Source organism: Phoxinus phoxinus, assembly GCF_949152265.1.
Source record: "Phoxinus phoxinus genome assembly, chromosome: 14".
NCBI lineage: Eukaryota > Metazoa > Chordata > Actinopteri > Cypriniformes > Leuciscidae > Phoxinus > Phoxinus phoxinus.
This window is the reverse complement of record NC_136889.1, coordinates 20060124-20084420: the sequence shown is the minus strand read 5'-3', so window position 1 is coordinate 20084420 and position 24297 is coordinate 20060124. Positions and strand designations below refer to the sequence as shown.

General features: G+C 38.5%; 1 protein-coding gene across 3 annotated transcripts; it reads left to right on the top strand.

The window, feature by feature from the left end:
- Positions 1–1237: 1237 nt before the first annotated feature.
- LOC307010535 (uncharacterized protein) lies at positions 1238–22297 on the top strand. Of its 3 annotated transcripts, none has more exons than XM_079635324.1 (16): positions 1238–1349; positions 7162–7262; positions 7400–7529; positions 7897–7946; positions 8573–8681; positions 9075–9233; positions 9341–9458; positions 9585–9646; positions 9742–9867; positions 10291–10370; positions 10478–10609; positions 11027–11223; positions 13148–13277; positions 15671–15855; positions 17944–18126; positions 20794–22297. In XM_079635324.1, exons 1-16 carry the CDS (start codon positions 1256–1258, stop codon positions 20798–20800), a joined length of 1863 nt encoding a protein of 620 aa, XP_079491450.1. In that variant the 5' UTR covers positions 1238–1255; the 3' UTR covers positions 20801–22297. The 3 variants fall into 3 exon arrangements, with proteins under 3 accessions (XP_079491450.1, XP_079491449.1, XP_079491448.1); XM_079635323.1 differs by lacking the exon at positions 20794–22297 and adding an exon at positions 18207–18595 and having other exon boundaries at positions 8576–8681; XM_079635322.1 differs by lacking the exon at positions 20794–22297 and adding an exon at positions 18207–18595.
- The last annotated feature ends 2000 nt before the right edge of the window (positions 22298–24297 follow it).

The following is a 24297-nucleotide window of genomic DNA, read 5'->3' as shown; positions in this document are numbered from 1 at the left end:
TTTCTAAATTAACTGTAATTTCTCAAAATAGAATTATTAAAAAAAGTCAGCTCTGCTCTTAATTTTATTCACACATCTCTTTGAGGACAGAGCCGTGTCCTTAGTACTTTCCATATGAAAGGCCTTTAATTGAAACTAGCATTCATCTCAAGTATTCATCGAAGCCAAAGCATAAAGCCTCATCCTATTCTCTTTCAGGCCACTGCTAAGCAACAACCTACAGAGGATTTATTTTTTATTGCTCGGAAGGGTTTCGGTGAGAGGGTCTTGCATATTGATGCTTTGAGGGGGTCTGTTTTCTTTTCGATGAAGGTTTAGGTGATAGAGGTGAAAAAGCCATGCTTTTCTGTCTCTGATCCTCAGACTTTTAGTTTCTTCTGGGATTGAGAGGGTTCGGGAATGGGGAGGAAGTAGCGATGGACATGGCAAAGCATGTGGATAACCGACATTCCAGACGAGAAAACATCATCGGCATTGTAGAAAGGTTCCTGTGTTGCTCTTGCTTTCGGACTGTTGAAAACGACTGCTTGGAGTACAATCAGGAAAAGCCACAAAATCCCAAGCCTGTCGTGGATGAGGAGAACGTCCATGTCGTTGTTGAAGATTTGGGAATAGACAACCCTGGATTTAGCCTCGCTGAAGTTAAGCGCTACGGGCCACCTCAACAGATCACCATTGGCCGCTCTGCTAGTTCTGTGTCCGTGTGCCAAAGAGCAGCGCTAAAGAAGAAGCTTGCACCACTTTCCTCTTTACCGTTCCAGTCCAGAGTGATCCAGAACAATGAGGATGACTCTCTTCTGTATGGTTCTGGCAGCATTAATGTTGGAGATGGTGGTCTTCTCACACCACCAGTCATAAACCTCATACCTCCGACACCTTCCGACGTAATAGACGATGACCAGTTCTTCGACATAAACTCGGAAGAAGAAAGTCTGCAGCAAACTTCAGGCAGTGAAGGAGTGGACAGTATCGGCAGTGCTGCTACAGGAGAGCAGGAAAGCGAGGAAGATGTAGACCAAGACGTGGAGTTTGAAGGTAACCGTGAGACCAAAACTCAAGAACATCCACAGGTGGAGCCTGAAGAGGAAGACACGACCAAGAAGAACAGCGTGGACAAGTCTACAATTCACTTCCTGCGCAGCTCCTTTCAAGTACCCCCACTTCCTGAATACCCACGAAAAAGTAAGAGGCGTCAGCAGTGCGATGAGCCCACTGGCACGTTTGTACAAGACTGCAGTGTAGTTTTGCTTTTACCATGATACATTCTGAAATAGTTACTTGTTTGTTTGCATTGTTAGGAAGCCTCAATACTGGAATCAGTTTGCTGCAGTTCACTGAACATAATCTGGGTGAGTCTGTTTTGATTTGTGATGAATCTTCACAGTAGTCTTCGGTGCCTGTAGAGAAAACTGGAGTGAAATAGTTTTGAACAGTCATTTCTAAATTTAACATCTGAAAAGGTTCTGTGCACATTTGTTAGTATTATATATAGTATGGTAATGTATAGTAATATATAGTATTTTTTTTAAATGACTATAAACAGACAATTTTTTGGACTGACATCAAAGTATGATTGATTGTTGCAGCTTGACAAATATTCCTGCTGTCTTATATGGCACTTTTTACGAATAAGGTACAAAACTGAAAAGCTTAATTCCCCTGGGTGAAGGTAGGTGCATACCATTTATGTTTATGGGCTTGCACATTATTTCATGACTTTAAATTATATTTAAAATATAAAAAACTAACAATTGTGCAATTATATTTAGTTAATTTTAAAAATAGAGTGCATTTATTTTTACTACAATGAATACAATATCAATATTTAAATAGGTATTAATAGCAAAAATTAAATTGATTATGTCAAACTTTTGTCAATATCAATTTGAATGGTTAAATCCTCATTTTAAGAAGGGAGTATACCAACATTTGATGTTTAATGCTAGCTACTTAATTTGACTCTGAACAATACATTTCAAACATATCTAATATCTAATGTTCCATAATGTTTAAAACTAAGGTAATGGAAAACTACAGTGCACTGTATTTGTGGAATGTGCCATATCACCAGAAAGGGAATGAATCAGAAATGTTGGGTATTTTAACCTATCACATAAAAATTATGGCGCATGCACGTCTACAAATATTTCGAGGTTGGTATGTAACACAACTATAGTATGTAACCTTTAATTACCGCTTAGCAATTTTTAGGGTCTGAATAGTTCATCATTGACGCATTTGTCTGAAATGCTGAAATCTTGCCTCTCATGACTCATCCTTTTTTGGCAATTTTACTCATGTCCTCATCCAGGTGTGGTTTTCAGCAGAAAGGGCACAGTTCAGAGGGTGTGGGTGGACATGCCACTGTGCAGGTCTCATCATGCACAAAGCAACTCCTCACAGCAAAGATATTTAGACCCTTTAGTGAAGTGAGCTGTTGCTTCTTCCCGAAAACTAAGGTGTTTATTGTTTGGTCTAGAGAAACGACACCCACTGAGCTGCTGTTTTGTGACCAAGGGGTAATCTTTTTAGGACAATGGTGTCTGTGCTGTGATGAGGGATGGCCTTTGTACACATTTATCCCAAGCGTGAAGCCATGTGACCTGTTCCCAAGCATTGTATTCCAGTCAAAAACCTTCACACGGTTGCTCCAGGCATTTGAAGAAGTTGCACATATCTTCTATGAATGAGTCCGTCTCAATGTCTGTTATACTTCTATTTGTTATTACACCATTGGCAGTTGTAAATAAATGCTGACAACACGCAGGTGTGCTTCACAGTAAAGCCCTAAATCGATTAACACTTGAATGTGTCTGTTCATAATTCACTCTTCTGAATGTCCAGCGAGCTTGGTTTGGAGGACACTGTATTCTCTGGTGCTGTGTTTCACACTGGTCCACAGTACATCGGGGGCCCTGTGGAAACTGGGGAAACAGCTGGCAGGGCGGAAAGACCTAGATACTTCCCACGATCCCAAAGGCCTCTCTCGCTCTGATCCTCTCAATATCTGTACCTCTACCTCCTTCGGCCATGTGGTATTCCATTAATCTAGTTTGCAATTTACTGGCTTTTTGCAGGGAGGAGAATGTGTTGGACTGCACCACATATGCATGTTATTCTCTTGCAGCGAGATCTGGTTTTGGCTCTCTCAGATCTTGACCTGTGTTAAGTCCTTGGCTTTACTGAGTTTTATCTGCAGTCTCGGGACAGGCTCTGCACATATCCTCTTCCTGTTCACTGTCTAGAACGACCAGAGGCTGTCAGAGGGCCGACTTCACCGACCGTGTGAAGTGGCCCAGTTTCTGAAAGCCTCCTGTCATTTGCTAGACCATTTTAGCTCTGTCTGGGGACTAAACACTGTCTCACTTTCTCCCATTTGAAATCATTATCGTTTGTGCTTTTGTATTTTCTGTAAGTATCTTGTTTGTTTAAATAGGACAGTTTCACACAGTCCATGAAGTTGAACCAATTCTGAATGTCAATTTAAAGGTCAATTTAATCTCACAACTGAATCACACTTGATTGAAGTCACACTCCCTTCCTCTTGCTTGTCAAATTACATTTATTGTCATTACAGCCATGTAGAAGTATGAAATTAAATATAATTTCATCAAGTTTTCAGTGCAGTTCAATCAACAAGAACAAAAAGAAGAAAAAAAAAAAGCTGGTTGTTCAGTGTACCTAATTTTTTTAGGTATTATTAGAAAACCGTTCTTAAACATGGTCACAATATAATTTCAGTTGTGTAAAATACATTTGTGTTTGGAGGGACTACATACATACTTTTTGTGGGCATTAAGTAAAACTGGGCAATGGATTTCTATTTTGAAGCATACTTTGCATGGGACTGGATAGGGAGTGTAAATATACGAAATGAAGTGATATCTTATTCGTTTTCGAGCAAAATTAATAAATGGTGACAATTGTTTGTATTCAGTGTTCTTTTATGTTTCTGACATGTTAGATACAGTATTACCATTATGTTGAAGACTTCCAATGCACAACTTTTTTTGTCCTTGTGCTTGTACTGGAAACGCCATGCATGAAAGTACAAACAATTTTAACAAATAGCATGCTAACATGTGCTATTGCTAGCTAGTAGTTTACTGCAAAAGATTAAAGGGTTAGTTCACCCAAAAATGAAAATTCTGTCAGTAATTACTCACCCTCATATTGTTCCAACCCCATAAGACTTTCGTTCATCGTCAGAACACAAATTAAATCTGAGAGCTGTCTCACTCCTCCTATTATAAACTATTTTACTGGACTATTACTATGGACTATTTTAAACATTGTCTTTACTAACTTATGTATGAACTTTACCTTTGAATTGAGGTTGACGTGTCTGATTCGTGACTTTTCCAAATTGAGTTTCCACAAAACAAAGTATTTGAGTTGAGTTTACATGTAAATGAAACTCATTTCTGAATTAACTTTAGCCAAAAATCGCTTCTTATCCACAGAATCAACCCTGTTTGCCTGGCACAACTACCATCACAGTATTACCGCATCCAGAAAGCCAGTGATAAATGTAGTTTTATTTAAAATCGATGCCTGCATACATTATTAAATGATCATGGCTAAATAATAAAAGAATGGCCCTGATTTGCTGAGATCCCAAATGTTGCTTGTGAAATCTGTCAAATTGTGTTTGCTTTGTGAACGTTTTGTACATGATAAATAACTGTGCAAAGCAAACAGCATGGAAATGGATTGGTTACTCTTGAAAGTCCTATGTAAATAAGGTAAATAAAAAATTCTCTCTGTGTCGGCCCCATACTCACTTTTTTTTAAAGGGGGCAGAGAGTTCATTGGAGGGACATTTGGGGTCTTATGTGACGGTCTGGGTCTTGTTCACACACCGTTTGTGGTAAAAGTCTGATATTGGAGAGAGTGAGCTTCCAATAATTCTCTCAGCTGTTTTTACAAGGCATTGCAAGGCCTTGTGGTCTAAATCATTGCAATTTCCAAACCATGTTGTTAAGATGCTTACAATTGTTTCTCTGTAGAATGTGGTGAGAATTGGTGGGGGAAGTTTGCCCTCATCAGTCACCACACAGAGAGTGCTGTGCTTTCTTGGGGTGGTACAAGTGATGTGCAAACCCAGAAACGTCTCCATCCTGACTATCTCTACTGGAGACCCATTGATGTGCTTTGGGAGGTGGTCAGTGCGGGACTTTGTGGAGTCGAAGTCTCTGTTTATTTTGTCAACATTTAGAGATAAATTGTTGTTTGGACAGCAGTCTACTAGATGCTCCAGCTCCTTTCTGTATGATGACTCATTGTTGCTGATGAGGCCCACCGCTGCAATGTCATCCTCAAACTTGATGATGTGGTTTGTACTGTGTTTGGCAGTACATTCGTGAGTCATCAGGGTGAACAACAGCCCTGTGGGGCTCTATAATGCTCAGTATGATGGTGCCGGAGCAGTTATTGCCTATTCCGAATGTCTGAGGTCTGCCAGTAAGGAAATCCAGATATAGAGAGAGGAGTTATTGTTGTGTGTGCTCAGTTTATATGTGATCTCTTTAGAGACAATTATGTTGAACATATTTCATGATTCGTCAGAAATCCTTCTAATATGCTGATTTGGTACTCCAGAAACATTACTTGTCATTATAAGTGTTGAACACACTTCTATCATGACAATACTATTCATTCATTGCATGGTAATGAATATGACCATGTTAATGTATTTGGTCTTGGCGAAATAGATCTGCTAGAGCTGCTGCTGTTCATTATTGCTGCTGCTGCTGCAGAGCAAGTACAGGAACTTGCTACTGCCAATACATACGCCGATACGCTGCTGTGAGCACGTAGACATACTGCTGCTGCACAAATAGCATATATCAATTACCCATAGTAGATATAAACAGGTGGAGCTGGGGAAGGTGGAGGGTTTTAGACAAACTCTGAAAGCACGCTGCAAACTGCTATAGAGTATGTCTACATATTTAACCAGCCATTTAAATGTTGAGCACCAAGCTCATTGGCTGCAGATGCGACATGAACCAATCAGCTTGTGCCAAGTAGTTAATGCTGTGAATATCATCAATTTGGGTTAAGGCCCCATCATTCTGCGCCATCTAGAGTTTCATGACAGAACATGGCAATTATGCTGCTAAATATTTGAATGGAATAGATGCTTTTTTTTTCTCAGGATTTTTTTGTGCTTTTACTTGCTTTTTCACCTAATGGTGCTCTCATTTGCAACTGTCCATATTCTGTTTGAGAACCAGTTTGATGAAAGTAATTAATATGAGTATTGCAATACTGAAAAATCTATAGGTTTCTACGGTCCTATCTCTATGGTCAGCCGCTCCACCATGTTTTACTACATTTAATATTTCACTATATAAAAGACATCAGTAGTATTCCTCAGGCAATGTACAAACAGGCCACCGATGACAAACACATACTATTCCCTATTATGCAGAATCACCAGGGATCAGACAGTGGGCTTTTGATAGGACTTAAGACCATCATTTCAGTGTGTCAATTCCCAGCACTTGTTTGTTTTTCCTGCTTTTTTTATGAAGGAAGGGGAGGGGGTTTAAAAAGCATTGCGGTTATGGGAATGTTAGAATGTCTGCTGTCTGTGGGAAAACATAGCATGTCACTGTTCACTAAACTATGCCACTGGCCAGACAGTCCCTCACTTGTCCTTTTCACTGTCAACCCAGTTTTGCAACATCCTACAATATTCCAGTGGTTTGCTGCATGTTTGCATTTATTTACAGAGCGCGCAGACGAGGCTTATGATAAATTATTGATGACTGATGCTACAGAGCCCGTATACGAAAAGAAACGCCTTCATTCCTTCCTTAACATTATTAGCTCAAGTATTAGCACTAGCATACAGAGATTAAGTAGCTGTTTCCGGCTGACATTATTAATTTGACACAAATTCCAACCAAGCTTTCAAGTGTGTTCCACAGAGCACAATACACCAAATATGGTGTTCTGGAGTGTCCAGACTTGAGTTTGGGACCATTTTTCCCATGTTAGCTTGAAGTTCTACTTGTTTTGTTTCCCAGAGATGGACTCAATGACCCAGACAGAGTTAGGGCTTCTCCGGATCCAAAAGTTCTTTCCCATCAGCTCAAGGATCATCTGCTAATAGTGCTGACATCTTGTTGATGTGTTGTTTTACTCATTTAGATGACCTGAGCAACAAGGATGCCAGCAGCCATGAGTTGCTAAAGGAAGAGTTGAGGCTACTACCGCTGAGCAGTAAGATAAGCATGCTAACACAACAAAAGGTAAACTCAATCGAGATTAGCTTTGTAAATGAAAGGTTTATTAATTAATAGACATTAATATAATCCAGACTTCACACAGAATACATTTAAAAGGCACTAAACATGTACAAATGCTCTTTTTTGTCATCTTGTCACAGAAACTAGCCACTAGGTCCTGTAGTTTGGGCGATACGGTGCCGAGAAGTCATACCTTTCACTCCACATGCCAAGGGCAAAATGAAATTCTTGAAGATGAAGAATCCCCACGTCAAAGAAGGATAACTGTTGGTAAAGACGTGATGTGACTTTGTATTGTAAGCCATTGCTTGAATGACAAAGGGTAGGATGCTCTCCCTATTGTATTTATTGTTTAGATGATTCATATGAAAACGATGGGTCTGAAAATGAGTACCCTGCTGAAAAAGAAACTCTATGTATTGTGTTTTAGATTCTTCCCACTTGGCCTTTTAACTAGGGTAACCAGAAAGTCTTTTTTGGTCGATAAGCTTCACGAGCACCAAGTTTTGCTGGTTGAATAGTATGCCAGTGCTGGTCCAAAAGCAAGACCCCAAACTAGCACTAACCATAAACTAGCATAAAATTTAAAGCTAGTCTTTTCAGCATGGCAGTGATCATGTTATTTTTCTCTTCCCAGCATCCTACATTCCCCAGTCAATGGACCACACCGGGGAAAGTGCAGTGAAGGTATTGGCATTTTTTTGTGTGCAAGATTGGGAAAAATATTCTGGAATTTTTTTTTGCTTTTCTGCTTCAGTAATTAGGTCTTATTCTAAAAAGTTTTGGTGTTGATGATAATGCAGTTATTTTCATGATAACGTTGTGTAAGTTGTCTCATGTCTCATGATTTTAGGCTCCAAGTAAGTCAACAGACATACAGTAGCAGATTTTTTATTCCTACTTAATTGTGAACATATACTCATATTTTAACACAATTGACATGGCATTTTCTAGATGAGAATTTCAAACTACAGCCATTTTGTAAAACTATATGTATATATAATGTAGTCAGAGTATCCACAGCTTTAGGGTATACGCAAGTACACTCATGCAGTGTTTCATGAGAGCACAGAAAATGCTCCATGGTTAAAGAAAACAACTCTTAAAGTCCTATTTTCTGTCTTTTATGGTGGAATGTTCTAACTTGGTCTTTTTTGTGTGGACACGTCTTCCATTGCGTTAATACTCTGCAGAAGTATGTTCATGAACTGTTATTTCAAGTTGATGAATGTGTCTGCATGCATACATGTAGCAAACTTTAAAAGTAATTTGTATCATGTATTGTGAGTTTGTCTGTATCTGTCTGTGTTCAGCAGGATTCTAATGGGTACAGTGCCAAAACTTTAGCAGAGCTGAACACGGAGGAGGTCTGCCAGTGGTTTAGTAATATTGGTCTACAGAAATGCCTGCCCTTCATTAGAGGTAAAGTACAGTTTGCACATTTGTTTTTGTCATTTTCCCACCCCTTTTAAATGTTTTAATTCGCCAAACAGTCAAAGAGACAAATGCTTAGACCGCAAACCAATAACTGTTTAGATTATGTATTACTCATTTGCACTTTTAAGTTATTGCATCATTTTAAGAAGTATTTCCATGCATCAACTTACAAAGAGATGGAAAAACAACATTTACTAGCTAATACAACACCACAGAGACTTTTACAATTTCTTGCTAATGATTTGCAGTGCCTATTTGTTGAATATTCAAACCAATAAAGATCTATTTTAGAGATCCATTAGTGTTATTTATCAGAAGCAACAGTTTGAAGAGATGTTAATAGTAATGTTGTGGCTTTGGGTGGATCAAATCCTACAGAGGCAGAGTTCAGTGGATCTCACATCGCTTCTATTGATCTCCACACCCTTGAAATCCTTCAATTGTCCAATCTGGAGGAGAGAGAGAGGCTGCTGTCTGCCATCTACCATGAGTTACACCCACCGAACGCCACCACCCAAAGACTCAACTCCCTCCTGGGTACCATTGCACAACCATAACATGAACAGTTTGAGTTCACATCCCAGTACTTTTGTCTGTATTTTTTTGTGGAAGCAAACCTGAACTTGTTTTCTTTCCCGTAAAAGAAAGGTTTGGTCCACACAATGTTGAGAAATTCACGGCAGCTTTGGTGTCCATGACCAAGTCAAAATCTTCTCCTCAAGTTAGCAGCATCAATATGAACAGATGCTCATTAAAATTCAGGTAGAGCTCCCTTCCTCTCTGTAGAATGTAAAACTATGTGTAATCACAACTTGTTACCAAAATGGAATTATGTTCATAACAATATTTAGAGGTTGACCTGAATATGTGTCATGTTCTCTTTCACAGACAGAAAGAGCAAAATGCTAGATTTCAGAAGAACTCGCATCTCATTGAAATCACAGTCAATGGTACCATTCTGCCTATGCAATTTTATGCCAATATATATTACAATTAATTTCAAGGTTTTGACTATTTAATATATCTTTCTGTGATTTTGATTTAGCATCAGATCGTACTGTTCACTTAAGGACACCCAAAGACACAAGTGTGGGAAAAGTAATGGAGTCCTGCCTGAGGATGCTGGGAATTAATGATGACAAAGATCACTTTTACATGAAAAGCAATGAAGGTCAGTATATAAAAGCCAAAATGAATAAAATATTTACAAATGTTGTGTTTGTATATGTATGAGGATCTACTTTTTAGCCAGAAGAACTTATTTAAGACATTTTACAAATTGTTGTTAATTTATACAATGTCACAGATGACACCAACACTTGGTGTTAGACTATCAAAAATATTTGAATATACTGATTTATATGTGCCATTAGTGTGTCCTTGGGGATTATGCACACATACACAAAATAAATTGACTTACGCTCAATTTATTGTATTATTTTTAGGGCTTTTTCTTTTGTCTTCTTTGGAAAAGATCAGCCATTTAGTCTTGCATTTGGAGAGAATCATATATGGCTTGTGGCTTGTAAGTGCTCTGGAATTTACACAGTGAATTTACTTTTACATACCGTCTCTATTTTTCCACGTTTTTCAGATGAGTTCTCCCCTGAGCAGCAGATTGGAGATTTGCCTGGCTCAGAAACAAGACTAATGGAGCTTCACTTATGTAGGAAGGTAGACAGAATTGGATGTTTTAAGCTGAGTATTTCAATGGATTAAATGAAAACACACATAACTTAGGTCAAATTAAACTTTGTAAACTTTTGCCTCTCAAAACACAGAACGACGGTCCTGATTCCCCAAATAACGTTTGTACCGCTGACGATATTCAGAGCAAGAATCTGCTGAACAACACCGGCAAGATTCGAGAGCTTAACCAACAGGTGGCCTCCCTTCAAAACGTCATCATTCAGGTAAACATTCTCTGTTGTCCTGTTGGAGGAAGACAAAATAAAACCAGAAAAGTCTTCTTCTTTTTCACCATTTTTTTCAAATGAAGACTGGGGCTAGTTGGCACACCAGGAACTATCTGTTTTTGAGTCAAAAGTCCAGTAACCAAATGCTTATTTTCTCTAGTAGTGGATTTATGTTTGGTTTCTAGTTCAAAACTCTCATGAATAAGAATAATACTTGTGAATTTTATCCCAAAACTACAATTTCAGTATCATTGAGTACACTTTTGGAGCAGGGTTGTGTGTCTTTTTCCCAGAGGTATTTTCTTACACAGAAATAGACTTTCAAAAATAAACCTGCCTTGAGGGAAAGAATGTGACAACTAACCCTGTTCTCCTCTATTGATTTTAATTGATCCATGTCTGTATTATTACCAGGTTCAGGAGCTTTACCATGGCCTGGTGGCCTTCTGTTCAGAGCTGAAGAAGATGGATGTGGACATGGATGCAGTGCAAACAGACAGCTTGGAAGTGAAGAGGCGTCTCAGTGAAGCCCAGGACAGTCTGAAGAGGAAGAGACAGAGCCTTCAAACACTCAGGGACAATCTTAACACAGCACCAGTGCAGAAGAATAAGTAAGTATATCCTCTCATTGTAAAATAGAATAGAATGTGCTGGAGGTTAATGCAGATCAGTTGAGTAATTATATGGGATTATCACATGGAATTGGAGAGGGAAAGAAACTGTTCATTAATGCATCAGTCTTTATGGATAATGATGTGTTGCGTCTTCCAGAAGGAGAGGCTGGAAGAACTGATGATCAGAGCTGGTTTGGATGCCCTCAGTGTAATTTCCTTGTTGAGACTGAACATCCTGTGATTTTTGATGCTCTGTTTACAGTCTGTTACAGTTTATTTTTCTGTGGCGTCAGTGCTGAAAGTTGCATTGGAGGATGGTAATGGGTAGTCCACAGATCTTTCCTAATTTCCTAAAGTGCAGAGGAAACTGCTGCCCGGTCTGCCTCATGATTGGACCATTTTGCCAGCGTTTAATGTACTTGCTTAACATATTAAATATCTGCATGGTACAGACAATGTAGGAAAGAAAGTTTCATCATTTACTCGCCCTTATGATGTTTCACTATGTTATTTTTTCATTGAAACACAAAAACAGAATTTTTGATTACGATCAGCCTTATCATGTGCAAATAGTTACTGTTGCAAAACGGGAATACATACCTGTTTAATTTATGAGGTGTGCAAATAAAGAGAGGGTGTTTGAGGAAAAAGCCAGAGTGGGTCTCACCCAGTAGTTTCCTGCTTTTTCTCCGATTTACGGCCTTTGATTTATTCTGACATATTTTCGAGCTGGACAGATTGAAAGCAGGAATGGATAAGGGTGTTAGAAAATACCATCATAAATCAATGTCCAAGTCCTCATTAATTACCTGATAAGCCACTTAACTTGAAGGCTTATTGTTTTTTTGTTTCGTTATGTCCTTCATGTGCGTGGCCATTTCCCTAGGAAAAATGCAAACAAATCTTTCAAGTATCAGGGTTTTTGGATAACGTTAATCTAAGATATTTGAGTCTGAGAACATAAGAGGTTTAGACCACTTACATTTATTTAAGATTGAGCCACACAATAATAAAAAGCCTAATCTTTGATATAAAGTGACAGAACATTGGAAATCTGTTCAGATCAGCTTCCTGGCCCAAGACAAAGGAATAGTTCTCTAAAAATGAAAATTTGGTCATCATTTATTTTGTTCCAAACTCATATGACTTTCTTTTTTTTTCTTTGAAATATAGGACTCTTTCCTATATAGTTAAAGTTAATGAGATACCGTCAAAGTCCAAATAATAATAATCATAAAAAACTGCTTGAAAAGTATCATAAAAGTGGTCCATATAAGTTGTTTGTTATATTCCAAGTCTTCTGAAGCCATATGGTAGCTTTGTGTGAAGAAAAGACTGAAGTTTTTTTTAGATGAACTGTTCCTTTAAAGGTGCATTGTGTAATATTTAGGAGATATTATACAATTGACAGAAATACAATATCATATACATTACTATGTTTTCAGTGGTGTATAAAGACCTTATAATGAACCGTTATGTTTTTATTACCTTAGAATGAGCCATTTCTATCTACATACACTGCGGGTCCCCTTACAGTGAAATAGCCATTTTGCACAGACATGTTTCTACAGTAGCCCTAAAAGATAGATCCTTTTTTCATCACTATGTTGTTCTTTGTGCAAAGCAGCTAGCTAAAGTCAGCGAATAAAACAGACATGATGAAAAATTAACAATAATATTCGCAATAACATATAGTTTTACTGAATAATCGAGTAAAACTAATTTCTTAATTTATCTTTGTAAAGAAACTTTATTGCTTAACTAGCTACTCTGCTGTCTCAGATGACAACATCTTTTCCTGTCGGCCACCGTAAATTCTGTTGGTTGCAATTCACAACCTCACCACAAAATGTCGCAAAAAATTACACAGTGCACCTTTAAGAGAGCTCAAGGGAGCAGCTTGTGTTTGTTTACTCCTCAGGCCCTCAGAGGTCCGACTACTGGAGAAGATGAGGGTGAATTGCCAGGTGTTTAAAGACGAGATCACACTGGTCCACCTAAATCGGCAGGTGGCTCACCTGCGTGACGTTCTGGAGAAGACCCAGGCCAAGGTGAGACTGGCACCCTCAATCTAGTTTCTCAAGGTTTTCAGAGTTTCCTGTTGCAGTATGAAATGATATAGTGCTGACATATGAACGCAGGCCAGTAGTTATTATTTTAGACCACATTTTAATGAGGCTGAACATATGGTACTAATGTGAGCATTACAGTCATGGCTTTTCCCAATATGCAAGCACTTTGTTGGACATACAAAAACACTTGGGGAAAAAATGAATGCAGTTAATCGGCATGAAGTCCTGAAGCTTTTCTCATAATGTTTTTTTTTTTTTTTTTTTTTTACTTTATCATTAATTTGCTTCCCATGGCGTTTCACAATGATGGTCACCACAACAGTGAGCCATTGCCACCAACACCACTCGTTTTTCAAAAGCCAGGATGACACCAAACACTAGTGTAAAACTATCCGTGTTGTGGCCGTACCGGTGATTCTTTCCCACCTTCGTTCTCCTTTAAAGCGGCTCTTTCATCTCATCGGTAGAGACCTAACGAGGTGCCATGAAAGGACACATGCCGACCGGGACTTTGTAAGAAAAGAGCGTGTCACGTTGCCGCCCTCAGGCCACAGTCTTTAGGTGCTGAGTTGGTGGGAAAGAAGTAGTGCCGCTAATGTTTATCATATGACCTAATCAAGGGAAAGGCGCAGGTCAGGCCTCAGAGCAGTCTGGGAACTAATACAAGCCTTGGCCCTAATAAGGAGCAGTCTGACATTTATTTTCCCTAGATTATCTGACAATAAGGAAATATTTCATCATCGACTCTAATCTCTGCAATCCGTCACGACTGCAGTGCATCAAAAAAAGACAGGAAGAGGGAGGGAGGAGTAAAATAGAGCGAAAAATAACACATGGCGGCAAACGTGGGGTCTAGAGCTGAAATTCAGGGATTTGAGGGAAAAACCCCTCTAAATAATATGGGCAAAAACTTTTCTAACCTTCCCTTTTTTTATTTCAATTGAATTACATTTCATTCCCCTTCAGGCAAGAGATGTAGTAGTGGTTGCAGACTCAGATTAGGTTTCACTATTCTCGTGGGAAAAGGTTGTGGAGATACTGCGATTGTGGCCAAGCACGAGAGCTCCCAGTAGTTGGGCTCACTTTGATTGTTCCCTCTTTCCGAAGTCTTGGTGGTCACCGTGTTGAGCTGCACTGGCGGCTAAAAGGCCCAGTGGCTAATAGTTGTGGCCGCTTTTGGCTTTGTTTGGGATTTATAGTCCATCTTGAGGTTGCCATTTTACTGCATGCAACACAACCTTCCAGGGCCCTGCGAATCCTTTATTGTAACTGACAGTGCCTCACTTATATCATTAATACCAGCCACACTTTTCTAACTGAGTCCGAAATCCTTTCTCATGCGAAACACAATCCAGCAATCCGGGTCTTGGCACGACTTCCTCTCCCATCTCAGAAGAGTTAGGGGATTTCTGAAGGTGTGCCCGTTTCTCAACCAATTGTTCTTGTTCTCCCCAAACATCTACGGTTTAAAAGACAGTTGCCAAGTTATAATCTGTATTTCCATTGTTCGGCTTGCTCTCTAGTTTCTGTTTGCTCTTTGTCCAGTATCTATTCCCTCACCTCACTCCATCACTAGGTTAGTATTAGTATGAAGGCTGGACGACATTATGAAGGAAATGAAAGTGGACTAAAATGAGGAATTAAGTACCTGCCCTTTTGCTGCTTCTCTTAAATAAATGAGCGAGGCCCGAGCTATGCGTCCTGCCCTAGGGAATCCAAACAGTGGGGTGATCAGGGCTCCTAAGCATTTCTGCAGGGGGGTTTCCTGTGTGAGCGAGCCGTCTGGTGCCCATGTCTGGGGAGAGGCTCAGTAGTCTTGGCCGCAGGGCTTTCACACGCCAAGAGACTTGAGCCCTCACCTCGACTTCTCTGCTGCGTGTTCAGAGAAACCTGATCGCTTTGCATCTATCTTTTCACACACTTCCTGTATTCAGTCTCTGTCTCAGCTATTGGTTTGGGGGTGTGGATTCATGTGATCATGGATGTATACCAGTGATGAAATCATTAGTCATGACACATTTTGGCCCCTATTTAAATGCAAGGGGGGAAACAGCTAAAAATGGCATTATTATAAGGATAGAATATATATTTTTGTAAATATATATATATATATACAAAATACAGTTTCATGGCTGGTAAGAAATATTTAAGATTTTTTTATTATTTTTTATTCTGCTTACTCCACAAATAACCAAGCTCATTTTCTTGAAACAGTCAGATCAGAGAGGATGGCAGCTTAAACACTTCACACCTTTTCAAGGACAGATCCATAAAACTCTGTCTATAAAACGAGAGCAGTGTCTCATTGAGGAGAGCAACCAGATATTCACTGATGCCGTTTCAGCAGTTTTCTTCTTCTTCTTTTCCTGCAGGAGAAAGCTGAAAGGAAGAGCCCTACTCTGACTCAGCTGGTCTCTTTGCAGTCTCCTGTCATGCTGGTGGCCACCCAAGTGAAAGCAGACACAGACGGTCATTATGGTTTCTCTGCACGCTGGATAGAGGGCCAGGGATTGATGGTGGTACACACTGAGGGTGCTAGTCTCTGTCGGAATGACAGGTAATTGATTTTAAAATATTTTAAGAATGTTTGAATCATTTTTTCTTTTACCTGCACCAAAATGTTATTGAAACAGTTCACCCTAAAATGGAAATTGGAACAGCATTTTTGTGCAGTCTATTTCTTTAAATGATTTCCACCAAGTATACACTTTGGGTCATAGTCCTAAAACAACTGAAATGTGAAAGAATGTGAGATCAAAGAGGTCAGTTCAGTGTAATGGATGTTTTGATGAATTAAGCCTCTAATTGGCCTTTCATAAAACATGCCAAGAAACATCCCAAATTTTCCAGCTTTTAAGAGCAGAGAGGATCACAGAGGTTCCATCAGCTCTTGTGTTTTTCCCCTGTTGCTATGGAAATTTGTAGGAGACAGGGAGCATAACAGGAAAACACTGAAATGTAAAATGTGGGTGGCTATGCACAAGAAACAGATACAAACATGAATAATACTTAGGCTTACAGTTTGAGTATTACATTTTTGAGCTGGGTTTTGCAGAACTTTAACCTATAATACATGCAAACACATGCATGCACATAAACACAAATAAAATACAAGTTATAATTAAGTGTAGGATGAGGACCAGAGAGGGGGGGGGGGATGATAGGGGGGATGGGGGGGGGGGGGGGGTACATAATAAAAATGAGCATATGCACCCTCTGAAAAATGGCATGTGTTTGGCTTTTTTTAATTGCCAAACCTCTGGCAAAATTATTTTCACAGTCAGTAAATAAACATAAAGGCTAACGTCACTTTTCTATTAAAAGTAAAATTGTGCACAAAATTTAACAGGCTTAAAATCATTAGATTCTGGAGATTTAATTTCATGCATGGTGTGTTCTTAAAATTGATTAGAAACCTTGACTATTGGACCCACAATGTGTAATATATATATATATATATATATATATATATATATATATATGTTTTACCTCTTATTTAGTTTTCAGCAATGCAAATTCCATAATGCATTTAAATATTATTGCAATTTGTAAGTTAAGAAGTTGCTTATGCACGCACACACACAACATTTTTATTTTATTATATTTATTAAAACTAACATCATAAAGTATGATATATTTTTTTACTTTGAGCAATGATGGAGCTATACTTGACTTTTCTTAGGAGCATATAAAACAAAACAGCTCCTTGGACAAAAATGAAATGTAATATTGTAGTAGTCACAAACAAAGGTTTATTTTAGTTCAGATTAACATTTGAGGGCAGCAATTGTATTCATAATGTCAAAATAAAACCGACGTAATGTTACTAAAGCATTATAGCCTACTATTCCTGCCAAACTACCATGGTTACAGTTAGTAGTGTTACTACAGTAAATCCATGGTGAATGTTGCTGATCTGTGGACACTGAATAGTTCATTCATGGCATAAAGTTTCTTCCTGGTTTCCACGTCAACGCTGTTTGATCAGTTAATAACGGAGAAATGTGAATGTTTCTCACTAGATCTCGCAGCGATGTTATTACTTCAGTGGCGAATTCAGATGCTTTCTTTACTTGATCTCGCTGTGTAGTAACAGTGGTCCAACGGTTCAATACGAATACGTGTATAGTTACACCCCTACTATATTGTCTGTGGAAGTCTCAGGACCAAAAAACTTCAGCAGTCAGGTGGTACAAGTAAGAGCTCTGTAAGTTGTTTATGTTCGTTATTATTTTAATGTTATGTGCTTTTGAGACACGATGTCATTTAACGGCGTGTCATGTGTTTTGGACAATGCGTGACTTTTGGAGACGCTCTGAAGGGAAGGTGGGATCTAATGCTTTCAAAGCTAGCTTACTATTGCTAGCGGCTCCGAAATTGCCTACCGTCCCTCTAAATAAATATCCACACTGCTGCAAATCGATCCTTTCTCAACTCTATTGCAACCGGACCATGACACCAGGTCTCCCTTACCATTTATCGAAAACTGTACTATTTGTTACACAACTACTACTGTAAGTTGGTAGACTGTTTTGCCTTATCTTTCCAATGGAACCAATTTACCGCTTTAAAAAAACAGTTAGGTTACGTCCCTGTTAGCAATGCCATCAGTGTTCTATATCTGAGGTGTCTGTCTCTGTTTCAGGCTGGTGGAAGTAAACGGAGTGAGCGTCTTGGGGAGCAGTGAGGACGAGCTGGAGTTGCTGCTCAAGACACACATTGCCCACATCATTGTCCTACGCCAACTGGCCCAGGAGCTTCCACAGGAAGACCCTTCTGCCCTGAGTGATCAGCCCGACATACAAGTGCTGCAGAAACACCAAGCAATGTAAACCAACTAAACGCAGTCTTTCTTAACGATAAGCAGAAACACTGTCTTTCCTAACACTTTCTTTCCTGTCTTTCCAGAAACACAGTCAGACACATCTGACACAATCATATCTGATGTTTTATCCCACTTATTAACGTAATGACATTTGTCTTGTCTAGAAGAGGTTTATATGTTTATCCTGCATTACATTTTCTGGGTCATTTCGGGGCAGTTTAATTTTTGGGAGGGTATGACTTCATGTTTTTGGGTTGATAGTAATGTAATAGCCATAGTCTCAAATCATGGGTGGGTCAGTCAAAAAAATTGCTCATAAAAATGGCAATTGCATGGGAAAAAGGCATTTTGAATTCTAAATTGCATTCAACCATGAAGGACAAGTTAGCAAAATAAATCATTGTCAAAACGTTCACTTTGTACAGGCAGCTGTGGTGAAATGGAAGGAAGGGAAACTTCCTGTAAGACTGACATTAATGAGAATATAGATATCAAAGCTAAACATTTAGAAAATAGCTAAATATTTATTTCCATGAAAATGCCTCATGTACTAAAAACAAATGAACCACATGCTTGTATTAACACAGTGTTTTTTTTAAATGAATTTGTAAATTATAAACTTTATGAATTGGTCTGATTAAAGTGTATTACAATATGTGAAAACCTGCAAGCAGCAACCATAGATTATTATATGTTTTTTCCTACTTCTCTCTTGGAAAAACAGAAGAGAATTGTTCAGGTATGGAATATGCTGTCGGAAAGGGCACAATCTATACTCTGACCTGACATTTTTGAAGTGTTTTTAGTAGATTTAGGCAAAATCTATGTTAAAGGAGAGACACACACACACACACACACACACACACACACACACACAAAAAGTGTGACAGATGTGCTTTTTTAGCCCCACATCTCGATGCCTCTGTGGACCCCATATATCCGGTCTTGTGGTTCAACCTTGTGGGTTTCATTGTAAGCCTATTAATAAAGAGACTGGGCATTCTAACTGGCAAGTGGGACCCGCAAATGGAGGGAGGTGACCTGACCCGTGACCTCTTGACCTTTGTGGTGGAATTATGTGGTCATGTGAATCTAACTGTGGGAGTTAAAGAAAGTCTTGAGGAAAGGAATTCTGCTATTACTGACATAGTGAATTAAACTGTGTGTAAGTATGTTCAAGTACAGAGCATGATTCAATTGCCATTGTTCAGACTGTGTTTACAGAGTCAGTTTTTCTCATAGGCAGCTGACATGTACGTTGCATAAACGCTAATCTAAGGTACAACTAATACATTCATCAAAACTGTCATATCTGTCAGCAAACAAATATGCCTTCGGTGTACTGGCACATGGGAAGTATTAAACAATCAACAGGAAGTGTCCATCCAAACCTTATACGATAAAGATAAAACATGATTTAGCTGCACAAACTGTTCACACAAGGGAGGGCAATCCAAACACACTTTCATAAACAGTGCTGCTGGCAAGGAAAGAAAGACATTGTGGGATTCTCAATAGCCTACGCCCTTCCCCGCCCTCTCTAGTCGTGACATGTCTCCTAAAAATGCACTTTCTTTATTTTCTTTTTGATAAAGGAAAACAACATACGCACCAAAATAAAACCAATCTTAAGAATAAGGAAGAGAAGATTGATTTATAACAATATAGAAACCATAACAAGTTGTACAAGAATAAAAAAATGCATGAAAATAGAATAAAAAAAAGAAAGGTAAAGCAATATTAACATTCTAGATACTTTGATTAACTAATTAGTAAGTATACTAGTGCTCAGGTTTAATGCAGTTCACTATTAGCTAATCAATAACCTCAAAAGCTTACAGACTTCAGTCATTACTACGGAGTTATCATGCTTTATCACTTTAAAATACTGTTCCACAATAATTAGAAATTCCTTCTGAAGAATTTGGTAATACTTGAGTCATTACTAGTGGGTTACCATGATCTTTACTTTAGAATTAATGATAAATTATGCATTATTTACATTAATTATGAGCCTGTAAAGTAGTTCTTAGAAGTCTTCTGGGAGGAATGAAAAAAATTGAGTTACTGTTCAACTAAGCGATACTCATTTATTCATGTAGCGATTCATTAACGAGTGAACAGTATTCTAAAGTGTTACTAAAATAAATTGTGGCAAGAAATATTGAATATATCTGTCAGTTGCTAAATATTGCAGAAGTGAAAACGGCTCTCTCATCGCTTGAGGGCAAAACATGTTTCTGATTCATGTGTTTTTTTCTTCTTCGATTTCTCTGACAAAAATCAAGTCTGATACAAAAAAAGACACATATGGCCCGAAGCCTAAAATTATTATTAATCTATTGATCATCAAGATAAATGCTGCTGTATGAACAGAATGTGTTGAGTGACAGTGCAAGATCAAGCATAACAAACAAGAAAATGTGTTAATAAAAAGTTGTACACTATAGTTACTTTATTATAACAAGAAAATGTGTTAATAAAAAGTTGTACAGATAGTTACTTTATTATAACTTAAGTTTTTTTTTGCCCCTAACAGATTATCCGTTCATTTTAATTCCCCCCCCATATTTTTTCATTAAATGTTTATTTAAAAATGTGTTTATTTAAAAATGTGTTCAAATGAGCACTGTACTAATTGTGCTATATCTTATTTTTCTTACACTGCAGTTCTTGAAATGCGTCCAGACCTGTCATCTGTGTATGGAAGACGTGAGGATGCCACAGCATGAATATTCCCATCATCACAGCAGGCATTGCTCCAGTGCACTGACTGTCAGACATAGCTGCTAAAGTTTATGGAGCAGAAACATTTGCCACATACAGACGTATAGCGCATTTCTGAGGGATCGCCTTCCCCCTGGCCAAAAACCTCCATATATGCATTCTGTTAGGATCTGAAGCCAGTAAAAATAGTTTGGCCTCCTTAAGGGGGAAAAAGTTTCTCTTTAACAAATGGAGGGGGCAGTTCGGCATTTCTGAGCTGTTTTTTTGGAGGGTGTTGAAGCAAAGTGAGGGTGGCTGTGGCTTTTCGAGGCTTTCTGGCAGTCTGTACTTCAACTTAACAGCCAATGCAATACGTCCACAGGACATGGCATGTGTCTGTACCCTCATTCAAAGACTATATCAGTTCAGTCTGCAGGGCCGTTGACGTATCGTTTAACATGGACACGTTTATCCTTGTAATGCATATGATGTGTGTTGTTAGTGTCAGTTGATATTTAAATATAAACCCAGAGCATTTCGACCTTATGGTGTGTGTACGGAGTTAAACAGCTGCAGACAATCGATCCAAGTACACACAATTTAGCCTTCTATCCATTCACTCCCTCTTTACATCAGAATGAGTCATTCAAGGCAAGGTCATTTAGACATTTCGATATCTGCCAAGTTTCATAATGACCTGCTATGACAATCTTGTCTCCATTTACTCCAAACATCACTGGATAGACTCTCATAGCGGCCAAAATGGGTCACTAAAGATGATGGAAAGGAGTCTGTTATTAACAACATATGCTGTTTTAGCATATATGCATTTTTGGATCGGTACTTATAGGAGGAAGATGTTCTAGTTGTGCACTCTTGCATTGCGCTTGTTGGCTGACCCTTGAATCGTACAGTAACACCCCTGGGCGTCTGTTCTGTTTTAGGATTGTAGATATGACCAACTACAGCCTTCCAGATAAGCAGAAGCAGACATCTGTCTCTCTCTCTGAACTCAGCACTTCCAGGTTCATCTCTCTCCCGTCTGCCCCATAACACGAGCCCCACTCCTGCCCACCCGACATTTAAAGAGCTCCTGGCATTTGTTTGAAGTTAGTGTAGGCATTAGCTCTGGTTTCCTGCTTCAAATCCCTATGCAGGCCCAATAAAGGTCTGTAGGTTGGAAATTCACTGAAGTGGATTACTCCCTGTGCAAAAATACAATACAAACAAACGTGGCATTTACTGGCTATTATGAAGAAATATCTGGCACCCAGTGACCTTCCTCCTCTCTACGGTTAGTCTGAGATGTCTATTCAGACAGAACTCCTTGAAATCTCTACCTGCCTTAATATCAGTTTATCGACAGCTGTCCGGGTACAACGGGGCTGAGGGTACACCCTAAGAAAAATGTGCCCCATAGTGTATGATTGCAGAAAAAATATATGTGTTTTTATTGATCATTGATAGAGCAACAGATTTTGTGTGAAAATAAATCATAAAAGTTTGTTTGTTTGTTTGTTTAAAAATCTTAAATGTATGAGGTGTCAAGGTGGGCCTTTTAAACCACGCATGAAGGCTCACCAGCATGGGACAAAATACACACATTATTTATACAAATACTTTAGCTAAAATGAAATGTTTTTAATCATGTCTAAATTCATTTTAGTTCGAAACAATCACTTTATCAAAGTTTGTACTATATTCATTTTATTTTGAGAAATAAAATGATTCATTTTTGTTCAATAAATACACTGTAATAAAAACTATAAAAAAGTAATAATGTTAAAAAATATTTTAATATCGCTTTACAGTAGTAGTAAATACATATTTTGGATAATATGATATGATTAATATCACATTTTTAAATATGTTTAATTATAAATCTGGTGATTCTCTAAGGTGGACACCCAGCTTATCATATTTAGCATCTGAATCTAATCAACAACAACAACTGGAAAAGGCAGCCAGCTGTTTATTATCATGTTAAGTATTGTGTTTAGCCCTGATAGGGCGTCTTTTACTCCAAATACCATACTTTTACATATTCTTCCATTATTGAAAAACTGTTGCTGTAATAGCCTAACCTTGAACAAAACTGAAAAACATTAAGAAGACCTTTGTCTCAAAATATCAATAATTATATCGATTCTCATTTAATACATAAATCTACAACATTTTAAAAACATTAAATATTATGAGCACCTGATCAACTTTGCATTGCTGTCCGCGATCACGTCAAGGATCAGCCAAGTATCCACGTGTAGCCTATATCATCAAAAGCCAGTGTTGAGCTGAATTTCGCGACCTACAACATCAGTAACATTTTAGTCACAAATTAGTTACAACAATAGGCTAGTTGTCTATTTTTGGTCCGCCAATGAAACCATATCCAACGGCCAATTTACTGTTGCGTCTCCGAGCAACACACGATAGTGGCGTTACTGAAAAAAAAACAGTGTTTTTGAACAAACTGTTGAATGAATAATTCAGTGACTTACTCGTGAAGACAGTCAGTTGCTCCTGAATGATTCAGTGCTGCTAAAAGAATTGGTGGAATGACTGACTGACAAATAAATAAAGACTGCCAAATCGTGTCATATATAATTAATTTAACTTGCACTGTAAAGTTTTCAGGGCATAGGCTATGAGTTCCTGACCATGATACATGAATTATGAGATATGCTTCGCAATCGCCTCAAATACTGCTCCGAAGCCATATTACAGATAGTGAGTATTTAGTGTGCACTGGCATTTTTAGACCTTGACCTTGTGCACTCCTTGACAGTCTTATGCACTTCCTTCCTGTCACTTACAAGCGCTCTCAAGTGGCCGTGACAGCAAGTGCGGATATTGGTACAGGCCCATTGTCACTTTTATGAATGCATCGATTTAGTGAATAATTACTCACTTATAAGGTTGCTTGTCACCACCTAGTGCTGTAATGATGTAACCTGCAAAAAAAAAAAAAAAAAAAACATCTGTAATGCAGCACGCATTACTCCTGTGATATTGATTGTAGTCACTTTCGATAAAAGCATCTGCTAAGTGATTTATTGTAAGTGTAAGATACACATGTATTCCTAACTACATGTCTCAGAATAGCAATACAGCTGAAAGGAACTGGTTTGTCTTTGACATCTGGGTTGACTGATTTGAACCGCATACTTGGTGAGACAGGGAGTATGCTTATTGTCAAGGGTCAGAGCCAAAGTTTTTCTGTTAGTGAGGGGAGTTTTCGGCACGTAAATCTGGCCTCTCTGGGACCGTCTGGCTGGCAGGCAGGAGCGCGGCTCAATCGGCAAGGACTGCACATGCTCTTCAAACATGTGGAGACTGGCCAAAGGGATGAAATCGACTCCATTTTGCTTGTGGACAGGAAGATGGTTCGCAATAAGGAATAAATCAGGGGTAACATGCAATGAGCAGAGAGGAGTAAAAGTGGGACAGTTTGATTTGTAAATGCCTAAC